Source organism: Vigna angularis, chromosome 6, assembly GCF_016808095.1.
Source record: "Vigna angularis cultivar LongXiaoDou No.4 chromosome 6, ASM1680809v1, whole genome shotgun sequence".
NCBI lineage: Eukaryota > Viridiplantae > Streptophyta > Magnoliopsida > Fabales > Fabaceae > Vigna > Vigna angularis.
Genome location: NC_068975.1, coordinates 25,918,024 through 25,935,078, shown reverse-complemented (window position 1 = coordinate 25,935,078; position 17,055 = coordinate 25,918,024). Strand labels below are relative to the sequence as shown.

The window sequence follows — 17,055 nt, the reverse complement described above, 5'->3', positions numbered from 1 at the left end:
AACTTGTATACAGAAGGGATTGTTTATAATAAAATATTTTACATTATCAATTAATTAAAATTTTTAAGGTTTTAAACCTTGGTCCTAATTTTTGTATGAAAATATTAGTTGGGTCATTATTTTTTCAACTGTCTCAATTGAATGATATTTTTTATAAAAATGAACACATTTTATCCTAACCGTTAAGTGCTTTCTGACGGCGTTAAATATAACTGACGTGTTTATGCTGACATATATTGTTTGATTACGTAGAAATGTTATTTAAATTAAAGAATCATGATATGGCTTATCAAAATTGAAGGTGTCAAAGAAGCTTCCAAAGCCCTTCACACCCAGCACTGCCATTGACACGCTCCTCGACTTCGAAGCCAAGTCCCACGCCGTCTTCTCCTCCGACCCTAATCTCCGCAACCTTTCTCGCATGCTCTCCTCCCTCCCATCCCTAATCGATAAACTCCACAAACATAGCGGCTACTTCCCACGACCCCTCCTCCAACACTTACTAAAAATATTGTTGTTGGTGGTGTTGGACCCTCTCTTTTCACCCAGGCTTTTCAAACAGCTTTGTTGGGAGAAAAATGCAGGGACGAATGATGAATGAATGAATGGAGGAAGATGATGCTCTTCTGTTTTTGATTTCTTGGTGGATCGAATTGGTTCTCCAAGATATGAAACCCAAACCAATTAGCATTAATGATAAATCCAATTCGGGAAACTTTAACGTTTATGATAAAATTGGAAATTAAAATCCCAATTATGTTTCTGGAATTTAATCCTCCAGAAAATCTCTTTTAAGAACCCTAATTAAAATCTGAAATCTAAATTGGGAAAATTCCCAATTTGAAACCCTAATGCTCCTGAACCCTAAGGAAAATCCAATTTTCTGGTTTCTTCTTCTTCCTGGTTCAGGTCGTGAAGGCACAGGCAGTGACAGTTCGCACATCAGGTCTCGCCATTTTTGGTTTTCGCGTTCTGTTTCTGCTCTTCTTATCCTTTGGTGCATGCTCAACCATGACAGATTTCATTCTCTCACAAATGGCGGCATAGCGGCAACGATCGTTCAGTGCGGCATAGCGGCAGCGATCGTTCGGTGCGGCATAGCGGTAGCGATCGTTCGGTGCGGCATAGCGGCAACGATCGACGATGAAGGCGCGACGAGGAGGACTCGCTCAATGGTTTTTATCTTTTTAATTACCCAATCAATGGTATGCCTGCTAATGACTTGCGCCGGCGAAGCTCCGCCAACGAGGTCAATGGGAGAGTGAGTCCATTGAAGTGGGTGGTGAAGGGAAGTGGGTGGTGAAGGGAATCTGACCAGATTTGGATGAGCACGTAAAATGTGTTCATTTTTACAAAAAATATAATCCAGTTGAAACAGTTGAAAAAATATGATCTAACTGAAATTTCCATACAAAAATTAGGACCAAGGGTTTAAATCAATTTTTAATGTGATCCATTTTTTCATATATTGAGAGTTTAAAAAATATTCAACTATAAATAGATGGCTTAAATTATGCTATAAAATAAGAGTTTAATAAATGCATACAGACGGGATAACTAATTTTAAGATGATTTATACAATTATTTTTACCTTCTCTTTAACTCATGTAACCAAAAAACTAATAAGAAAACTAAATATTTGCCTATTGTACATATGAATACAATCTAAAAAGTTTATTTAATTTTATAAAATAGTAATATTAAGATTACTTTCATTGCATATAAATATTATAAATTGTTCTTTTTTTTAATTAACGTGGAACTTTTAATTCGTAATCCTCCCATTAAAGTTGAGACATGTATATTAAATATTTACGCGAGACTAAATATTTAAAAATGATAAATTAAATAAAAACCTAATAACAGTCTAAAGAAACTCAATCAACTAATCTAGTAATAAAAATCAATTAATTTAAACCTTATAAAGTGAAAAATACTATTATTTATAAATTCATCTTTAACACTACTATATAGTCTAGTTATGATCTTCAACGTAATAAATTAAAAAAGAAATAAAAATAAATGACAATAACAGACAAATTTATACAAAGATGTGAGATGAAAAAAAGAGTCCTCTCACTCACCCTGCTGATTCTAACAAGATTAGAAACGAAATTAACATATTGAGTTTGGTTTCTGATTGAAATGAGAACCAAGTTTCAGAATGGATGGCAGAGATTCAGACTTTTGCGATGGTTTGCTCCTTTTCATCGCTTGAACCATGATGCGAAGAACTCCCCAAAGTCACTGTCTTCATTGCTTGCGAAGCCAAAGTTCTCATTACGAAAAGATAGAGCTTGTAGCAAATGCTTGAATGAAGTTCTCCTGGCTCCATCTGCAAAAAAATTCTGTAGAGATGTTGAAGAGATAGCAAGAGTAATGTCCCTGTGTGCTTAGAATATGTTCAAGTTTTTCCTTCCAAGTAACGGAACCACTTTCAGATTCTTTACTTTTCTTTCAAGGGATCAATGTTTTATGAACTTCCGCCACTTAATGCGAAGCTTTAAGGCAACAACACGTTACTTCTCACGTTATTGTTATTATTATCAAATAACATAAATTTTAAATTATAATGTTCTATTATTCATGTATTACTTAACGCTTAATATCATTTTTTATCTTTATTTTAATTTACTTTGTTTAATGTAGAATTTAACTTTTTTTAATATTCAATATAATCATAATTTTCATAATTTTTTTTTTCAATTTGATATTTTTACGACGACATCTAATTTTTAACGACACATGAGTAATTAGTTAAAACACTTGATGTTTAATAAAATTTTTAAAACACTTAATGTTTAATAATTTTTTAAAAATACATATTAGTTAAATATCTTTTAACCTTTTAATAATTTTTTAATGATATCCAAGCACAATTTTTTTTTTATAATTTTGAATATAAAATTCATAGAATAAGAAAATGATTTTCAAATTCAAGCAAGTAAAGTCATAATTCCACAACAAATGTGTTGTAGTCTTAATAAATGGGTTTCTAATCAAAATTATAAGATTTTGCTTCCTCTACGCCATGATTATTATCTGTATCTCATGTTAATAACAAAAAAATAATTAAAACATTGTCATTATCATTATAGTTATGGGGGTTGAGGTATTAATTAGGGGGTGAAAGGAGTAAAAGCTGAATTATAAACTTGACCCAGATGTAGGCCCGTATAAAGGAAGATATTGGCTTATTATCTTTGTTCCCGCCATCAAAGACCACGCGAAATTCATTTCGTTACTAGTAAGCTCTCCGTTCATCGCCGTGGGAAAGGTGGTTCTCTCTCTTTCCCTTTGACGAATACTGTTCTTTATTCTTTCGAATTGTTTTTCTTACTACATTGTTCATGAATAAGAGAATGACTAATCAGTTTAACATTGTGAGATCATCATTGACGTTGCATTCCAAACAGGTTTATCTGTTAATGACTCAATGTGTTTTCAAATTTATTTCTGCATCTGAAAAAGGATTTTAAGGAACAAGGAAGCTTCGAGAAATTCCACTACGGTCATTCATCTCTTCTAATGCAATTAATATGAATCGAAAATAGGGAATAATGCCTGATGCAATGACCGATTCATGGAGCAGAGATTCACGTAGCGTTTTCCTTCTTTCCTTAACTCACTGAGAAACCTGACTCTAGATCGATGTTATCTGGAAAACAACGCAGATCTGTTTTAAAATTTCTCTAGCTTCTAAATATTCCTCTGGTTTATTATTTTATGCATTAATATCTCTTCCATTGACAGGTTTAAATCAACGACTGCAGCGAAGTACTGTTTTCTGTAAAGCATCATGTCAAATATTACAGTATGCGCACGCTTTAGGCCTTTGAACTCAAAAGAGAAGCAAAATGACAGTAACTCTGTTTGCATTCGATCTAGAGATACCGAAACTTTCATTTTCAAGGTTTTTTTTACGTCAGATTAAGGGTCTATTAGTTTTCACTTTTGCTCTATTAAACTCAGTGAATCACACATTACGGTAAATAGTAAAATAATTTTGAATTAATTTTTTTCAGGACGAAAAGGATGAAGAATCCGTGTTTAGCTTTGATAGAGTGTTCTACGAACAGTCTGAGCAAGCTGATGTCTATCAGTTCCTAGCTCTTCCCATGGTTAGAGGTACAGCTACATAATCCTCATTACAAATTTATGTCAATCAGTCAACGCAATGCAGATTGAAATCTTCCTTAATTTGAATGACTCTGCTTCCTTATGAAATGACAGCTTCATCACGGCCAAATAGTGCTTATCAACTTCGGTTATATGAAAAAAATTATCCTTATAGTTCGTGTAATGCTAGTGTACGTCTGCACGTCGTACATTCAAATTTTAAAAATTTGGAATGTTTCATAAGAATCAAATTCGGGAAAATGACATTTCCCTTAATTATAGTTTGCTTTTTAGTTTTTTTATTGACACCAGGCTTTCGTTTTGTATGTATTCCTGTAAACCAAATAGATGTTGTTGATGGATACAATGGGACAATTATCACTTACGGCCAGGTAAGATATTACGCGTCTCCAGTTTGCCAAAAGCTTTTTGCTTCTTTTTGTTAAACTTTAAAATCAACAATACGAGATCGTATGTGGTTTTTCTCCTCAAACATGGCATCTACACGTGTATCAAGAGTTGTGAAAAATTACAATATATTGCATCATACGAGCTTCGCTGAATATGATCCCTTGCATTAGCTCAGAAATACCCTTTTGGAGTATATTTTGGTTATGTTTGAAGGGGGAAAATAAGAACTGAAAAATGTGTAGATGAGGCATGAAGTATTTGAACTGTTACTTCACGGTGTATCCGTGTTGAATTCAAATCTAGCTACTCTGGAAGTAAGGAAAGGGCACCTGATGCTAAAACTAGACAGTTCCCTTTTAAATATTTAGCGACGACAATTTGCAAAATCTACAATGTTGTTAAACATACCTGTTAGTAAATATAGTCTTGTTATTATATGCCACATATGTTTCTCTACTGCCTATTGGCTTAAGAAAATATGCTACACATGTTTTCCATTACGAGGGACTACCGTAATTATTATATATATATATATATATATATATATATATATATATATATATATATATATATATATATATATATATATATATATATATATATATATATAATTTTATTTTCAGCAGAACTTATCAACTGTATTCACGAATCCATTTTTCTTTCGACTCCAATTGCTTAAAGCTTTAGTTTTCCTACAATCAATTGCAGACTGGAGCTGGGAAGACATATAGTATGGAGGTGGAAAATTGTCACCTAAAAAGTATCTTAAAACGATCTTACAAAACATCAAATACAGGAATATAAATGACTTCTTCTCTGAAGCAGGGACCTGGTATACTTGAATGTGGTGAACAGAAGAAGGGACTTCTTTCAAGAGTTGTAGAGGGACTTTTTGATTCCTTAAATTCTTCTGATGAAAAGAAAACATATTCAATTAAGTTGTCAATGGTACTGAGACACTTACTCATTTAACCACATCAGTCTTACAAAATCATCTGGTTATAGTAAATTATGTCTCTGATTTTGTATCTGATTCGTTCAGGTTGAAATCTACATGGAAAAAGTGAGGTATGAATAGAAAAAAAAAAGTATTCCCTCCCCCCTCCCATTGTACTTAGAGCGTATTATATGCTTTTCTGGTAGGAAATTTTCTTAACTTTGGGAAAAGCTAGTTTTGATGTGAATTTGGATTCTTCAATAGTCATCAGAATAACTCTATCCTCTTATGTAGGGACCTATTTGATTTATCAAAAGTTAATATACAAATTAAGGAGAGTAAATCGCGAGGAATATTATTGCCCGGTGTTACAGAGGTGAGCTGTTTTTTGGGAACTTTATATCTTGTTCCATTCTGATTACTCTTTTTCTATCTGAAACTACTTCTCTGTTCACAATTATATACGTGCTCTTATGTATATGATTAACATGTAAAATTTAAATTTTGAGGCATGGGTATTGGATTATTTGGTTAGGATTTTCTTAGCTCGTGGACTTTATCTTTTCGCTATGCCAGTATTGATTTTATTTTCCAAAATATTAAGAGATTAAATGTGAGTTTACGTGCTTAATCTCTCGGCACATAATATTAACGACTACATTCAAAAAGTTAATTTATAAGATAAAATTTACACTTATTTTTACGTTATAATTTAGTTTTCTTATATGTTATATGTAAGATTTCTAACATATTTTTTCCATCAAGGACTAACATCTTAGTATGAGATTTTGTATTTATAAATAGTTTAATAGATCCAATAAACCTTATTAATATAAATTCTAATATTATTAAGAAATCAACTTCAAATTAAATTTAATTTAATTTGTAAAATAAAATTTTCACATATTTATATCCTATTAGAAATGCGATTTCAAACTCACCCGTTAAGCTTCAAGAAAGTAAAGTTAAATCGACTTGACATTTTAGTGTGAAGCAAGGTCTCATTTCTTTTGATTGAGTATTAGGCGAAGCTCTCTCCATGAGCTGATTCAAAAATTAGAGTGGAGCGGAATCATTCAGTATTTATGTATGCTACATAATATTTGTCTAAACACTAATCCAATAACAAACAAAAAGGAAAATAATTGGTGATTCTTATTCAATTATTGCCATAAAGGACTAACGGGACCTTTTGAGTTTTTCATTCAGATTACTGTGCTGGACCCTGTTGAAGCATTGCAAAACCTGTCTGTAAGAATAAACAACTTGAACAACATTTTCTGAATGATTTTACAATTATTTCGGCTTCTAATTGTGACCTCAAATTTGTAGAAGGGGATAGCTAACCGGACAGTTGGTGAGACCCGTATCCTGCTTTGACTCTTAGCTCACCGTTCAGTTTTTTATTATACCTTTTTATTTTTTATATATAGTTAAACTACATAGTACATGTGGGAGGAAAAACAATGGCCATACCCATGGTAGTGGCCGATGTATTTTGGTACTTCTTGTGCCTGTTTAATGTTATTTTCTTTCTTAGTTGATAAAAAAGGCATAACACATTAGGGTAAATTCCCTGTTTTCTTGAGGGAGGAAAAGCAGTGATAGGAATTAGGAAGGTTACTTGCGTTCTGTAAACATCCTAAACAAAACATGTAGAAATGAACATGGCCAGCAGCAGAAGTCACTGCATTTATATATTCACAATTCAGCGAGAATTTTCCAGAGATAAAAGGTCATACTTCTTCCATAAATATGTGATCTGCTTATGAATCATTCTTAAACACTGAGACTTTGAACAGGACGAGTTTCGGAAAACTAATTCTAGTGGACTTGGCTGGGTCAGAGAAAGTGGAGAAAACAGGAGCAGAGGGAAGAGTTCTAGACGAAGCCAAAACCATAAACAAATCCTTGTCTGCTCTGGGAAATGTAATAAATTCTCTTACATGTGGTCTGCAAGGAAAAACAAGCCATATCCCGTATCGTGATTCCAAGCTCCCTCGAATTCTTCAGGATGCTCTTGTTAGTCCACCCTCCCTTTTTTATAATCTATCAAAACATACCCATTTTTCACGAAATCAGTTTCCCAAACATTGTATCTCCTATTCACAGGGAGGAAATGCTAGAACTGCATTGCTTTGTTGTTGCTCACCCAGCGCTTTTAATGCATCCGAGAGTCTGTCCACTCTTCGTTTCGGTGCAAGGTATGTCATCCCTGAAATCTTGAGGCACTGCCATTTTCTTTTCTTTTCTTTCTTTATTTTCATCTGCTATGTTTAAAATGATGTCAGAGCTTCCTTAACAAAAGTTCTAATTTTAACTTTATTTTCTTGAAAGAAATTACTTGCTCATGTGCTATGGTGAGCTTTTATATAAGATTCTATATTTCAATATTAAAGAATAATTTCATATATTGAGAGAACTGATTTAAAAAAAGAAACTGAAGTAAAATGATTTGTACAAATATGTATTATTTTAAAGTCTCACTATTTTAATTGTAAACTTTATTAAAAAACAATGTAATATAACAAAACTCAATTAAATAAAATAAGAACTCATAATAATCTTTTTAAGACGTTTATATTATAAACGTTCTTAGATTAAAATAGCGGAAACATTTTATTTATGTCATTTAGTTATTAGGAAAAATAATATATGTGGTGATTTTATTTTTATTAAATGGCTACAAAATTATTTTACAAATGTGTCTATTTTATTCTATATTTAATACTTTAAATAATGAAATACAGGTGATAACTAGAGCTGTCAAAATGGGTCAAAACCCGCGAGCCAATCCGGCCCACCACGGGTTTGAGCCGGGTTGGATTAAAAAAAGTTGTATTTTTTTTATGTAGGTCAGATTTCAACTCGACTCGTTTAAATTCGGTTCATGCGGGTTGAACCCGTGGTGGGCCGGGTTGGCCCACCAACTCACCTACATAATTTTATTTTATTAAAATTTAATTTTAATTTTATAAAAAATATTTATTATTTTACTTTTGCTTGAAAAACTTATTTAAGTTTCTTATTTTCAAAATTAATTAAAAACTCGAGTGAAATTTGGGAGTGAAATTTGTTTAGATTTGTATTATAGAGAGTTTATAATTATTTTTTATTTTAAAAAAATTGTAATTAAGTGAGTCAGTGAGCCAACCTGTTTACCCACCAACCCGTGGTAGGTCGAGCCTGGTTCAAAATTTTCTGACTCGCTAATAAATGAGTCGGGTTGGGTTGACTCACTAAGTCACCAACCTGTGGTGGGCCGGGTCGGGCCGGATGGTCCGTTTTGACAGCTCTAGTGATAACATGATTTTTAATTTTATTCCAAAAAGGAATGCGAAATTTCTTTTGTATCACAATAGTACATGTAAACAACATATTTATATTATTGGTAAAGTCGGTGAATGTTGAATTAGGTACACATTAATTTTACATGAATCATATTTGTTATATTTATTAAAAAAAATTAGTATTTGTAATATCAACATTTAATAAATATACTAATGTTGTTATGACATAATTTATTATTCTTGAATTAAATATATGACATATAAGTATTTAATATATATATGTAGGTATAGTAACTTATAGCATTATTAAAATTAATGTTAACATGTTAATTTAAAAGTAAAAAAATAATTATAAAAATCAAACTAATACTTTTATAAAATATCGAGCTATAGAGTTAATGAGTTTTTCTTTTCAAAGTTTTTCAAAGACTAAAAGAACTTATATAATGTATTATTTTTCCAATTTATTCAACTTAATCCAACTAATATTTGTTAATCTAGACCTAAATTAGAACAGTCAAAATGAGCAAACTAATATGACTGTCAAATATGGCAATACAATTTTTTTATTGGGCTGTAATTTTTACCCAACCAGATAATGTATATTAGGTCCAACTAACAATTTTTGTTAATTATTGCCCAATATAAAAATTCATTCAAACATGTAAGTTAAATCTCAAATAAAGTTTCAAAACATAAAATATCAAATAAGACATTAAATTAAATTTTTGAAACATGATAAAAACAAATTCATTATAAAAAAAAAACTTTGAAATACACTCAATCGAACTCCAAAAAATCTATTCAGAAATTAATTTTGACTTCCAATTTGTATAAATCAGAAGTCATTTTTAATTTTCAGTCTGTACAGTTTGAAAATGGAAAAGCAAAAATTTTAATATGCATGGATGTGTAGGATGAAAAATATGGAGGTGTAGTAAGAATTTGCCCAAAAATATTATACCTACTACTTGAGTCGACTTACAAGCACGTGGACCGACCATTAGTTTGTTTGAGTTGGGCGAAAAAATCTGAATATATTTAGAAGTGACGCTCCCTTCACCACCCCATCTTCTCCCTACACCTTCCCAATTTTTTTTAAATTCTAAATTTATCCTTCTTACTTTCTACTTTTACCAATTTTACTTTTCAATTTTTAAAACCCTAATCTCAATCCCCTCTCACTTTCAATTTCCCTTTCACTCTCAGCAGCAAGCCCCCACCCCCTTCCACTGTCACTTTCTCTCTTTCTCTTAATTTCCACTTCTGTTAATACAATATTTTTCATTTCCTTTCAAATTCCACGAGATTCACTGAACACCCAGTGATCATCGAAGAGAAGTTCAGCTGCTCCTACGGCCTAAACGGTTTGATTTACAACGACAAGGGTTATCTCCTGGTGGTTTAGAGTTTCAAGTTTAAGCATGGATTTTCAAATTTGGTTATTTAAAGACAAGAAAGTGGAGAAGAAATTTTTAGCATATTATATTATGGGATCATAATACTTCAAAACTCATCAGAAATTATAAATGTTTTAAATTTATATCATGCAAAATTTACTTTTTCTATCAAATTTTGTGTTAATGGAAGTGAGAATTAAGAAAAAGAGAAAAAGTGACAGTGGGGGGTGGGCGCTTGCTGTTGAGAGTGAAAAGAAAAGTAAAAGTGAGACGGGATTGGAATTAGGGTTTTAAAAAAAAGTAAAATTGGTAAAAGTAAAAAGTAAAAAGGATAAATTTAGAATTTAAAAAAAATTGGAGAGGTGTAGAGAGAAGACGAGGTGGTGGAAGGTGCATCACTCTGTATTTAGGTTATATTTCTTGAGTCTAATATGATGTTAAGATATATTTCTTCCTGTTTCTTCCTATGCCTCATTGAGGGGGTGTAAAAGTCAAAAGTGCTCTTAGTCTCCACCGTTATGATCCTTCCTTGTTTAAAAAACTTATAGATTACACAAAAGTCATTTACTCAACTGTAAACTAAAAGTTTTGATCTTTATGGGATGCCGAAAGAAATTATAGGGGTGCAAAACGAAAGCTTTAATGTTTAGTTAGAAACTTTTGGACTAGTCCATCGGACCAACCCATTATGAGAGTTATACCTAAGCTAATAAGAATTTTGTTGAAATAATTTGGTTAAGGTAGAAGATAAATTTTCCCATAATAAAAATTCAAATAAATCCAATCTTGTTTAGTTTTCACGAACTTTTTCTCGACAAGCTTTACACATAATCATGACCATCTTTAATGAAGAAGAGAGTTAAAATAAATATTCACCCAATTAAATTTCTATTTTAAAATGCTAATTGCAGGGCGAAACATATAAAGGCGTCGCCTCGCATGAATTACAGTGAAGAAAAAAGTGATACAAGTTCTAGTGCTGCTTCTCCGTCTGATGACGAGTCAAGCGCCAGAGTTTTGAACAAGGTGGGAATATTGTAGTAAAATCCCTTTCTAATTAGAAATCGTAATAAAATTTATGTTAATACAGTTGAGGGAGAAATTTAATGTTGAAGATGTGAAGTTCCTAGAGGAATTGTTCATACAAGAGGGCATTCTGTTTGACCTTTCATCTGTTGAAGAGGAGTCAGACATAGATGACCTCACTTTACAGATGATATCCTTGCTGCAAGCAGCCATGGAAAAGCTTACAGCTACTGTTGATGAGGTAAGACAAAAATGTGCGATAATCTTTTTCTTACAACAGATACTGTTTCGGTCACTTCCAACCTTTTGGGCACTTTTTTGTTTACCAGATACTAGGCTTGGTTAAAATGCGAAAACGGGAGAAAAAAGTGACAGAGTAATAAACTTGTTTCTTAGTCTTTTCCTAAATTTATAAACACTTTATAACATTTACTCTAAAAATAAAAATTTACCATCTTTCCCTTTTTCTTCGAAACTCTGCAACCAACCGTACGTTAAACCTGTTTATCCTGTAGTAAAGTTAAAAGCTTCTGAAAAATGCTGTATGAAGAATAACACAAAATATTTATTGTCGAACATATAATTTCACAGCTTAAAAGGGAGAATGGCATTCTCAGGGCCAAAGTTGATGCCTCCACGGATTCTCTATTCTACAAGGGAGCAGAGAATAGTTCCATTTTTCAGAATATGATTTCAGGTATCCTGACTTTCTTTCTTCGTTGGTCGGGTTACACTTCTTCAAGACGCTGGCAGTGACTACTCATTCTTATATGATGCCTTGCCGCAGCGGGGCCTTTAAATACTACCAAAATAATGCATAGAAATAATAAAGATGCCTCATGCTGATTCACTTACTGTTGGACATTTTGGGGGCTGGCTAATAGCATAATATATGATGAGATGGCCAATTCATGGATTGTATCACAATCGATAGCATTGTTAGTGAGCCTATGTTTAACCCGAAAATTGTTTTATATGAATAATAATTTGCCATTGATGGCTGTTTCCTGACACCTCTCTTTATGAATTCAACCATGTTAGCACAGTAGATCCATAAATTCACAAGTAGCCAATAAAAGTATGGACCATTTGAAGTGCTTCAATTCGTCTTGATTTTTACACTGTCGTAAGCAACACAATAGCTGTGCAGCTTAAGGGTAGGAGGCACTGGATTTCCTGATTGCGATTTCTGAACTGGTTTCTAGTATGCTATGTAATCTGGATGAACGGGATACTACTATAAACTAGTGTTAAAGAATTATGGATGAATCATTAAAAAAAATTATGGATGAACGAGCTGGGTTCAATATCATGTTAAATTTCAATAGAGAGGATTTCCAACAATAAGACACAGCAGTTCAATCAATAACGTGCAGCATGAGCCCTTGGATAGATGAATGTATATGTAAGGTTCTATGTTGCGTCACGTCATTGGTTGCAGTTATTTTGACTGTGTTGGATCCAGGCACTGTAATCTTCCTTATAATGCAGAATTATTTCAACAGAAGGGGAACAGCTGACATTATCCCTTATCAATATCAGATTATCGACCGTCAGAAATCTTGCTTAGGAATGTTTACTGAGAAGTGTAAAATGTAAAGGTTCTCCGTGGGTAGTCGATGATTACGAGGTGAAGCAATACAATCCCGTGGAAATGCAAGTCAAGCCACAAGCGTGCAATCCCTCGCAAGGAAAAAATCATCTCCTTGCTTTTGTATTAATGCTTTCCCAAGTTTCCGTTACCATTTCTATCGTTTTCACAGCGTTCTCTTTCCCTCCCTGGGGCAATTATTTTTCGTGGCCAAGTTCCAATGAGTTTAGGTCTCTTAAGGGAACGACTTAGGACCTGCATTGCACTCACTGGATTGCGCTAATCACTTAATATAATAGCGGTTGACGGTGGTAACATAAGGATAGCATGGTAATTTTAACATAAGGAACATTTTCCTTTTGGCTTTCATTTACTTATCCACCATCTAAAGCAAGGGTCTTATTGTTTATTAGATAAGACTTCACGTTAGCTCTTTGAAGCAACCAATGGGACGTGCATATATAAAAGGCACGGAATCATTTTCTATGATGGCAGTGTATGCAGCGCTATAATTGGTATCAACTTATCAAGTTGGTAGTTGGTTCCATTGGACACAGGTGAAAACGTGCAATGGCTTCCAAGAATGTATTTTTTCATTTTGTCTTGGTTTCCATGTGTTTAGCTAGGTCAAATTCGGCGGAGTTCAAATACCCAGCAGTTTTCAACTTCGGTGATTCAAACTCGGACACAGGAGACTTGGCTGCAGGGTTGGGCTTTCAGGTTGCACCACCTAATGGACAGGATTACTTCAAAATTCCATCCGGGAGGTTCTGCGATGGCCGTCTCATGGTGGACTTCCTAAGTAATTTTTATTTATACCCTAATGTTATATTATTTATAATTGTTGCAATAACCATTACTCAGAAAGCTTTCAAGCATGAATATAAACATAAATTAATATGGAAAAAAAATACTATAACATTATACGCCAAAAGAATTAAGCTCAGGTGCTACACGATAAATAGTTACCGGCTTCTTTGTTTTCCCCGAACTAACTAGCCTCCCAATACGTAGCATCAAGAGATTGATTCATCTTAACCTTTTGCTTTTTCAGCTTCCTGCCAATTCTCCTATTGGTTGGCTGTCAATATTACGAAAACGATCTGATTTTCGTCTTTACTAATTTTTTGTTTTGGTTTAGTATATTTAGTTTACATTGAAATAATTTATCATGTGCAACAAGCTGAATTTTTGAATATGAAATATCATTTTTTAATAATATATCAATACAAAGTTACATGTGCAACAAGCTGAATTTGTTTCTGTTAAAAAGTGTGTGAATATAATAAAAAAAGATCAACATATTTTATTTTATTTATTTAGATTTAAGTTTATGAGAAAATTATAAAGTTTTTATATTAATTATTGATGAAAATCAAAATTCTAAGACAGGAATTTGATTTTGATTTTAATTATAATAAATAATATTGTTATCCAAATATCAAAGTTTAGTTATTAATGTTGGTTAACACAAGCGTTCTCAGTCCGAATAATGCAATTCAGTACTAAGGATAAAAAAATTTAAATTTTTAATCGGTTGAGTACATAAAAATTAATGTCTTTAAATAAAAGTTTATCCTTATCACCCACTGAAATTTAGTACATTGATTGATTATATTGCTATTGATTCAAAAGAATGACTTACTTCCAATAGAAGGTATACGCACCAACCAAACAAACAAATATCAGATGGAAAACTAACTAATAGCAGAAGTTTGAAACTGAAGCAAAGCTGGGAGGGATAAAAACCTCTCCTTACAATAGTAGTCAATAGCTATGGCAACCAACACTTGTACCCTTCAGATTCTTTCCCTCATTGCCATCTGCATACCTTGTGCCATATCCTTCCAGTTGGATTTTCCAGCAGTTTTCAACTTTGGTGATTCAAATTCTGATACTGGTGCTCTTGTTGCCGGTGGTTTTGAGAGCCTTTACCCTCCAAATGGACAAACTTACTTCCAAATACCATCGGGGAGATACTCTGATGGCCGTCTCATCATCGATTTCCTTAGTAATAAATCTCCATAACCTCATTTTTGCAATGCCCTCATCATCTGTTATCTTCCTTCACATCATGATCCCAAGTAGAAGTTTAGGTCTCCCTCTGCCCTATAAACAACTCTTTCACTTATTGTTCCATGTGTTGTTGGTTTTTTATTGCAGTGGATGCTATGGACTTGCCATTCCTAAATGCCTACCTGGATTCTTTGGGTTTGCCAAATTTTAGGAAAGGATGCAACTTTGCTGCAGCAGCTGCAACTATCCTCCCAGCCACTTCATCTTCCCTCTGCCCCTTTTCCTTTGGGGTTCAGGTGTCTCAGTTCCTCCGATTCAAAGCTAGGGCCCTTGAATTGATTGCCAAAGGTATCTGCCAAAGCACAAGATTAGCATATGGTTCCTTAATACTTTTAGTGGTAGTTTCCCATTAGAATTAGAATTTCTTCTATGTTGATCTTTGATTAGAATCTTTCTTATACAAATTATTGAAATTAAATTCCATGTTTTATCTCTGCTAAATTTATGTAATGTTTTCAAAATTGACTTTTGCTATACTACTTCGGCGGCACAACTGGTTTGCTGTCAGTTTCATAACTCATTCATTCGTGTTTAAAAAAACATCACAATGTTTCAGGCAGGAAATTTGATAAGTACGTCCCAGATGAGAATATTTTCGAGAAGGGATTGTACATGTTTGACATTGGCCAGAATGATCTTGCTGGAGCATTTTATTCAAAAACTTTGGACCAAATACTTGCCTCAATTCCGACAATTCTTTTAGAACTTGAAAAGGGAATAAAGGTTGGTGTCAAATAGTATGCTTCTATTTTCATTTAATGTTTGGGAAAATTTTATTCCAAAACATTCTTGAATTTATGCATCCATAGGTTATATACACAGTTTTACTGAGATTAATACGAACGAGTTCTAACTCTTTAATTGTCCACTAGAATCTCTATGACCAGGGGGCTAGATATTTCTGGATACATAATACAGGGCCTCTTGGATGCTTGCCTCAGAACATCGCCAAATTTGGAACTGATGCATCAAAACTTGACGAACTGGGATGTGTTGGTTCACACAACCAAGCTGCTAAAATCTTTAACCTACAGCTACACGCTCTCTGTACTAAATTGCAGGGCCAATATCCAGACTCGAATGTCACATACGTGGATATCTTCTCTATAAAATCAAATCTGATTTCAAACTTTTCCAGATACGGTTAGCATCTCCGAGTAATTTTTATTTACTTTCCACGTTTCAGTTCTACAATTTTGACTATGGATATTTACCGTTTCCAAGAGTATTAGGCTCAAAATTTTAGATTTCAAAATGTGTAGCTAAAATTTCTCATATGGCTTTGTCATCACTTGTCACTTTTGCTGACAATGTAAACATTATATAACTATTCCAGGAAATTTATTTTGTTGGTTTGTTGCTTTCTTTTGTTAGTACTTACCCTTTTTCCCCATGGATCAAACCAGTGATTACAGGAAATATACTTCAAAGTAGTTAGAAAAGGCTATAAGCCTGTTCAATTTCTTGGCTCATTAAGGACCCTTTATCAGTCATAATACCAGTGTCACATTCTATTCTGTGATTTATCATAACAATTTGTGGGGAGGAAGAGCAGTTAATTTTTATGATTGCATCTTTGCAGGGTTTGAACAACCTATTATGGCTTGTTGTGGATTCGGAGGTCCACCCCTCAACTATGACAGTCGAGTTTCCTGTGGGGAAACAAAGACCTTCAACGGAACCACAATCACAGCACAAGCTTGCAATGATTCTAGTGAGTACATAAGCTGGGATGGGATTCATTACACTGAGACTGCTAATCAATATGTAGCATCACAAATTCTCACCGGAAAGTACTCCGATCCTCCTTTCTCAGACAAAATGCCCTTCCTACTTAAGCTCAAGTTCTAGACATCCCGTTATATTTATTGCTATCATTATTTGATTCTTTATGTGCTCGTATCTTCAAAGCAATAGCTCATTGTAATTCTAAATGTCAGTCAAGCTCTTATTAATGGTCTGTGATGTTCAAGGATTGGTATATGACACATTCAAGCTTCATGGTTCATTTGTATTTTATGTATACTATCAAAGAGGGCCTTTTGGGGTTATCACATTTGATATGTTCTACTCTTTTTTTTTTTTTAATTTCAATTTTATACATGGTTAATGCTTCATAATAAGGCAGTATAGTGATGACGCGACCCTCTTTGAGAGGAAGAAGAAGAAGAGAGAGAGAGTTTGTTCTCAAAAGTTATTTTGGAA

At 33.2% G+C, this 17,055-nt stretch overlaps 2 protein-coding genes across 4 annotated transcripts; both read left to right on the top strand.

The window, feature by feature from the left end:
• The first annotated feature begins 3,799 nt into the window (after nt 1-3,799).
• On the top strand, nt 3,800-11,970 carry LOC108341546 (kinesin-like protein KIN-1). Its single transcript, XM_017579218.2, has 15 exons — nt 3,800-3,913; nt 4,026-4,128; nt 4,468-4,511; nt 5,239-5,268; nt 5,356-5,478; nt 5,573-5,598; nt 5,762-5,843; nt 6,677-6,718; nt 6,800-6,833; nt 7,127-7,202; nt 7,270-7,489; nt 7,580-7,671; nt 11,069-11,183; nt 11,248-11,424; nt 11,775-11,970. The coding sequence occupies exons 1-15, from the start codon at nt 3,800-3,802 to the stop codon at nt 11,937-11,939; spliced, it is 1,443 nt and encodes a 480-aa protein (XP_017434707.2). The 3' UTR covers nt 11,940-11,970.
• Nucleotides 11,971-13,196: 1,226 nt separating this feature from the next.
• Nucleotides 13,197-16,904, top strand: LOC108341952 (GDSL esterase/lipase At1g54790). 3 transcript variants are annotated; one of them, XM_017579648.2, is made up of 6 exons: nt 13,197-13,599; nt 14,542-14,785; nt 14,938-15,138; nt 15,407-15,573; nt 15,723-15,993; nt 16,433-16,904. In XM_017579648.2, the coding sequence occupies exons 1-6, from the start codon at nt 13,345-13,347 to the stop codon at nt 16,699-16,701; spliced, it is 1,407 nt and encodes a 468-aa protein (XP_017435137.1). In that variant the 5' UTR covers nt 13,197-13,344; the 3' UTR covers nt 16,702-16,904. The 3 variants fall into 3 exon arrangements, with proteins under 3 accessions (XP_017435137.1, XP_017435136.1, XP_017435135.1); XM_017579647.2 differs by lacking the exon at nt 14,542-14,785 and having other exon boundaries at nt 13,206-13,576; XM_017579646.2 differs by lacking the exon at nt 13,197-13,599 and having other exon boundaries at nt 14,426-14,785.
• The last annotated feature ends 151 nt before the right edge of the window (nt 16,905-17,055 follow it).